General features: G+C 40.6%; 1 protein-coding gene across 1 annotated transcript in view; it reads left to right on the top strand.

The window, feature by feature from the left end:
- The window catches only part of rimkla (ribosomal modification protein rimK-like family member A), a 16,614-nt gene that overhangs the window by 4,798 nt on the left and 4,847 nt on the right, over window positions 1-6,969 (top strand). The window contains exons 2-3 of the mRNA XM_014017880.1: window positions 3,451-3,681; window positions 6,043-6,129. Coding sequence (XP_013873334.1) covers window positions 3,451-3,681; window positions 6,043-6,129 — 318 coding nt within the window. The remainder of the gene's footprint in view (window positions 1-3,450; window positions 3,682-6,042; window positions 6,130-6,969) is intronic.

The raw sequence follows: 6,969 nt of genomic DNA, 5'->3' as shown, positions 1-6,969 counted from the left end.
GTGTGTGTGTGTGTGTGTGTGTGTGTGTGTGTGTGTGTGCGTGCGTGTGCGCGCGTGTGCGCACGTGTGCGTGATGTTGAGGTATGCGTAGAATGCTGTTCTTTCAAACTCTGTCAGGCAATAAAAGAGCATTTCGAATACAATATGATACACCGAACAAACAATTTAAACAAATCTTTGTTAATTTTAGGTATAAAGACAGAACTTTCACTAAATTTAGAGGCTCTCCCACAAAAGGTCAACTGTGTCWAAGTAGCCATTCTCCAGATTTGTTTGGATCTCTTGAGCATTTTTGTGGCTGTCACGTGATGGACAGTGCAGAGTGCACGGAAGAATGGGACAGATTCATCCTGCTTCCTCTTGTTCGTCTTTGGTCCCCTGTAGACAGAAGCGAGCACTGTGGCTACTGTCTTGTCAAAAACCATGAGACCACGTCCCCTGACACGTCCCAGTGTAACACCGCTCACTGTGCTGAATAGGGTTGGGAACGCAATGAGTCCTCTCTGGCTTCTTTGGCAAAATTATGAAAAGGGAGGAGGAAATAAAATGGGTTGCGTGGGGATTTTGTCATGATTTTTATCCACTTCTATTTAACGCATCACATGTCCCTGTACTCACTGTGGTCGCCTTGAGACATCCTTGACCTTTTGGGTGCATTTTGGTATTCTCCTGTCCCCCCTTACATCTGTCTGCTCAAGTCTGGGGACCTTCACTACACAAACCGATGCATCTGAAATGGTAGTAGCTGTCTGTTATGTGTGGAGCAGTCATCAAGTCTTGACGTCTGGTCATCTCCACCTGGTTTGTTATCTCTTTTGTCAGTCTGCAGATTCTAAGATGGCTGAAAGTTATATCCTGGTCACTGTAAAATGCTTGGCTGGAGATTAATGTCTTCAGTCCTCACTTCTGTACGAAGAGTACATGTGAATACACAAAGGTGCAAACACTTTTTTTTTTTGCAACTTGTCGCTCAATCTGTTCATCCTCATGAGCTGTTAGGTTTTATCGCAGGCTCAAAAATCCCACAGCCTGGCTTTGTCTCATTTCCCATTCACAGTAATAAAGTACCATCGGGTAAAAGTAAAATACTGCCAATTTTTGGTCCATTCCTGGTGACTGAGCCATCTGTGCAGCAACCAAACCAATAAGTTTATTTGATTCTGCTCTAATAAATCAAATACTGTAGAACCTATCAAAGGTTTTAAGATAAAAAAAAAAGTATGGCATGTTGGTTGTTTTTATTAAGGTAATGTATTACATTTGTAATTTTTCTCTCCATTCAAAATGCTCGACTCACCATTGTTTTCTATGGCCCATATAAGATGGACTGAATTGAAATGTCCGATCAGTAACCTATTCAGATGTTCAGTTAGCCTTTTGTTCCTTAGACCCTCATTTGCATTAGAAAAGTGGTGTCAGGCTGAGGAAGCCAAGGTCAGTTTGACTTTCTGCAAAGCAAAGCACCGTGAATGCCAGATCCTACAAACAGATTGCTTTAACTTTGCATTGGGATTCCATTGGAAAAGATTGCTAATCACTTCAAGGCAGACTGGTCTTGACTGCGTATTAAAAAAATGTCCCAGAAAACTTGTTTTTTGGTGCTGTGTGTACAACATGAAGTGTGAGCATGTTTTCCTCAAGTGTGATTAAATTCAAGAGTAGTGCACTCTGTGAAAAAAATGTCTCATAAGAAAGAAACTCGTGTTGTAGGACTACAGTGAGAGGAGCGGAATATTACTAAATTTGCATCAACAATAGGGCTGTGTATTGGCAAGAATTTGGCGATACGATACACATCATAACAGAGGGGTCACGATACGATATATCCCGATATATTGCGATACTGTAAGCAAGGCAATATATTGTGATATATTGCGATTTTTTTGTCCAAAAATTCTATTAAATAAAAACCTCTTACTGAAAAAAAGAAAAGCTAATGTTCACTTACAATGCCAATGCTACCCTTACCCTCTGGCACCCAAGAGTTAGAGGAGCCAAATGGCTGGCTCACTGCTGCCAACTAGTGGTCAGAGGCTGAACTACATACAGTTGACTACAACAACATAAAAATGAACGGCTGGCAGGAAAGTTGACAATTTAAACCTTAATTAAAAATCGATACAGGGCTTTAGAATATCGATACAGTATCGGGAAATGAAATATCGTGATATTTCAGTGTATCGATATTTTCTCACACCCCTAATCAACAACTTCTGTAACGACGCGTGTTCATAGGGGCAAATTGTTGTAATTGTCTGGCCAAGCATATTTGCAAATATACATAAAAGAACAAGTAGAGAAAATAAGCCAAGCACTGGCTAAAAGTTTTGGTTCCTTAATGAGAGACTGCCATAAGAAATGAAATTTCTTGTAAGCAAGCTAATTTCACATGTTGAATGTCCACAGYGAAGCATTTCATGGCAGGATATTTTCTGCAAGAGGCATGTTCTCAATGATAAAAATATAAGAAATGATATGCAATTAAGCATTTCTCTGGAACACAAATGAGGTTAGTTTTTATGCCAAGTGTATGATTTAGATAAAAACCAGTGTTTTTCTGCGAGGAGCCTCCTGGGTGACTAGGTTTGTGTTGATATAAGCACATGCGCCTAAAGGTACAGCATCTGCAGTAGCAGGGAGCAAGAAAACACTAAGAAGAACTGTTTTGCTCACTTGCTGCACCAGCGGTGTCAAACTCCAGTCCTCGAGGGCCACTATCCTGCATGTTTTAGAGGTTTTCCTGCTCCAACACACCTGACTTTGATGGCTGGGTGATAAACAGGCTTTTGCACAATTTGAAGAGTTAATTCAATCACAGAATCAGGTGTGTTGAAGCTGGAAAACCTCCAAAACATGCAGGATAGCAGCCCTCGAGGACTGGAGTTTGACACCCCTGCATCGGATGTGTTTGCACTTTGTCTCACTAAGTGATTTTGCAGAAATTTTACTTGAGGGCTGGGTGGACAGTCTGCACACAAAGTAAATGGACTAAAGTCATACAACCATGTCTAGGTTCCCAAAGTGATTTTCTCACTATGCTTGTTCTTTATTTGCTCTCCACACATACAGTATTTTTTGTTACACTGCTGAACATATTACGACGATGAGGGTTGAATCTATCCTATCCATCCACTTGGGGCTCTTTGACAAAACAGTTCCACAAAATGGCCACAAAGACCAGTATGTCTGAAAGCTGCCTCTGGCGATTCATAAATCACCAGCAGAGTTGAACATGTCCAACAACGATGTGAGCTGCATCGCAACACCAAAAGAGGTGTGGACCAGAACTCAGCTGCATTGCTGTGGAGCGCGAGGCATTTTACGAACGTCTTCCTCGTTTTATTTTCAAAACATGGCAAATGAACTCKGTTTTCTCAAAGTAAGCATTGTTGATAACTGCTAACACCAGTCTAATCGCCRTCCCTCTCATTTCACCATCTGACCCTTTAGGTCTTCGAGTGGAGCAAGAGTTGGTGACGTCTTATCCCCAGGTGGTAGTAGTACGGGTCCCCACGCCTTGGGTTCAATCTGACAGTGACATCACTGTTCTGCGTCACCTGGAAAAGATGGGCTGTCGGCTAATCAACCGGCCCCAGGCCATACTCAACTGTGTCAACAAGTTTTGGACCTTTCAAGAACTAGCCGGTCATGGGGTGCCTCTTCCTGACACCTTCTCTTATGGTAAATTTGTGCTTAATGCATTTGTTTCTTGCAATTTTGATGTACATTCTTGTTATCTTTTTCTTAGCAATAGCCAAGTAGGTTCAATAGAACAGATGGAGTGCGCAGAAACCACRTGACYGTGTGATCGGCTGGTGAAGCTAACGGCTAACGCAAAATGGTCAAGAGTTCTGGATTTCCCATTACTGTACATGTTGACAACAGCAGAAAGAAAAGGAGTGACGATGTAGAAATCATAAAAACTATTAATAATAATACTAACCCAAGTATTAATAATATTTTGCAGTTTATATAATCTATCTAATGTTTTAAATAATGTCAGAAAAGCTGTTTGTGTTATGGATTTATTAACAGAAGATAAACAGGAAAGTGTCTCATTTCACAACACAAGTCAGCAGATTTGATCTTATTTAGCTCAATGTGATCGGAGCAGAACATAATGTAACAGTTTAAAATTAAAATAATCTTATAAAGTCCATGTAATCACTGTTATTTGTTGAACTGGTTAGCAGATATTAGCTTGTGGAGCATAAATACAGAGTTTAGCACTGTTGCAACAATTTAACACAAACTATTAAATATTACAGCTGATTTGTCCTCTGATTAATATTTAGACCTACAGAGTGTAAAATAATATTATAAATGTGAGTATTTTTAGGTTTCTGTAAGAGGAACCTGACCTGTTGAGCAGATGGTTAGCTAATAGAGACTAGTTTCATCCTATAATCAGAGAACATTTTCTAACTGTTGACTGGTAAATATAAATGCTCTTATTTTTTATGACAGTAAGAAGAAATATTAAATATACTTTATTACTAGCTGAAGTCATCATTTTTCAACTAGCTAAAGTCTAAGTTACAGGCTGACTTCAGGTCTGGTTTAGATCATTGTTACTTATAAATTACCGTATATGTTTTTCTCTTCTGAAATTAACATACTTATTAATTTATTGTAAAAACATGACAGATAATTTGTGAAACAGATCCAGTTCAGCTTGCTGTTTATCTATTAGTTTCTATGGAGGCTGTGAGCTGTTGCTCTGTTTGGTCTCTGTTTCTGCTCCTCCATGCTGTCACAGACGCTACCAGTGGACGGTATGGGCGGGGCTCAGTCTAGTGATCTTTATATTTAAGTCACAAATATCCAATTCAAGGTTTGTTAGGAATTGCTTCTTGAATTGAGAACAATTTCTTCAGTCAGATGATACTCAGCTAAGGACCTGACCCACACTTAACCCTTTACTCCATGTCTTGGGGGGTTTGTGCAGACACAATGAGCCTACAATTACCCTTGCAGAATATAGAACAGAGGAAAGAACATGAAATGCCCAAACAAATAATTATCCTTCACAGTACCACAGCTTCCTACAATAAACTGCACCCACACACTCAGATATACCATAATACTCCTTAAGCTTCTTCATGAAACCTTGTATATTTTTTGTTGGTTTTATTTTCTGTATTCATTGATTTATTTTTAAGCCAAGGCAGGGAAGGACTGATAACCAGCAGCACACATTTTTGTGAAAAAAAAAAAAAAAACCTCAGTGCTGTGGTATTCATGAGAGCAGAAACAGAAGGATACAGACAGAACGAAGGGAAAAAAGAAAGAATGAGGAGGATGAGGTTTGGCCTACATTCCATGTGTGTCTGTGCACAGTAGGCCAGGCGATGCATACAGAGCAGCTGGAGAGCTTATGTAACAACCACCTCCCACCACCATCACGGACACACATTTTTCAAAATAAAACAATAGTCTTGCTTAGCAGCTTACGATGTGGCTATAACCACATTTGGCGTCAAACTGTCTCCTCCTCTTTTCTGTCCTTCTCTCGGTGCGAACACGTGTGATGCAGTTCACCGGGGGGAAAAGAAAGGAAGAGCCGAGCCACACGATCATTTGCATCTGTCCCTTTGACTAAACGCCAAATAAGACCAGAATGGAAATATGAAGATTGCGAATCAGTATCTGAAGCAGAGYGGAGGAAAAACGTGGAAATAAAATGTTTATCTCACAATTTTAAAACACATTTTTTAAATCTTTTCTCAAGTCGAGGCTGAGGAAGCCTTTGCACGTCTGTTACAGCGAGCTGTCATCAGGAGTCATTATCCGATATGGTCAGCTGCTTCACATTAATTTCATCAGCCTGTTCTTATCTCATGAATCTGAGCTTAGGACAACACTCCTACAGCCTTCCTGTTTCGAGGCGCTCCTGTTTCTATAGTAACGCGCTATGTTCCCTTGCTTTGCTCTGCGAAGGCTGGCTGTACTATGTGAACCATGCTATGAAAACCTGAGTAGGTTTAACACATTTTATTGTGTGTCTGTGGGGTGTAAACGTTTTGTTTGTTTGTTTTTTAGGAGGGCATGACAACTTCCGTAAGATGATCGATGAGGCCGAGCCACTAGGCTACCCGGTGGTGGTGAAGAATGCACGTGGCCACAGAGGTAGGACTCTTCTATTACTTCCTGTCGTTCACTCAGTTCACCACACAGCACCTCCAGATATCCACACTACTGTGAATTCAGCCCACCCTTACATGAAATTCATTGACAGAGTGTTAAATGAGTACACTGTGCTGTTGCCACAAACACAAAACAGACGCACATAAAGCTCAGTTAATTATTTCAGGTTAATGTTTTCAAGCAGACTTGGGTTTCCCCATTTTGTCTGAATTTACATGTGTTTATGTAGGTTTGAGCTTTGGTATAAATGTGGTGCCTTCAAGAGATTAGCCATTGTCTTACGGCCCGTTAGCGCTTTTCTACTCATTATCAGGTCTGAAGTGGCTCTACAATAGTGTGACAGAATTACAATGCCTTTTGGTGGCCCAGTCATCCACCACAGCCATTAGCTGTGTTTCCATCAAGGTTTTTTTATGCGCATTTTGAAGTACCGCATCAGAAAAGGTGAATGGAAACGGCATGATTCGAAAAAAAACTTCCTCTAATTCGCATCAAAGTTGATACGCTCGCTTGAGGTGGTTTTTGTTTTGTTTTTTTTTTCGAAAAAGAGTTAATGCGCAAAAAGAGAAATGGAAACACATTTGTCCAATCAGTTGTGATGTAGCGAACATTTATCTCACATGTTGATCAGCTGTTCCCGCTGTCTGTCCGAAACCGTTCCCAGCACCAGAGCGACTGCAGCCGCGACTGTTGCTGGACCCTCCTCCCGCTGTCGGCGTATTTTCATTTAATCCCGTAACGTGAAAAGAATTGCATTTCTTTCTCTACGTCTCCTGACCGCATGTAAAATCGCCAAAACTAGTTGACAGAATAATTACAACT

The sequence above is a fragment of the Austrofundulus limnaeus genome, unplaced genomic scaffold, assembly GCF_001266775.1.
Source record: "Austrofundulus limnaeus strain Quisiro unplaced genomic scaffold, Austrofundulus_limnaeus-1.0 Scaffold178, whole genome shotgun sequence".
NCBI lineage: Eukaryota > Metazoa > Chordata > Actinopteri > Cyprinodontiformes > Rivulidae > Austrofundulus > Austrofundulus limnaeus.
Note: the sequence above shows the minus strand (reverse complement) of the source record. Positions and strands in the feature narration are given on the sequence as shown.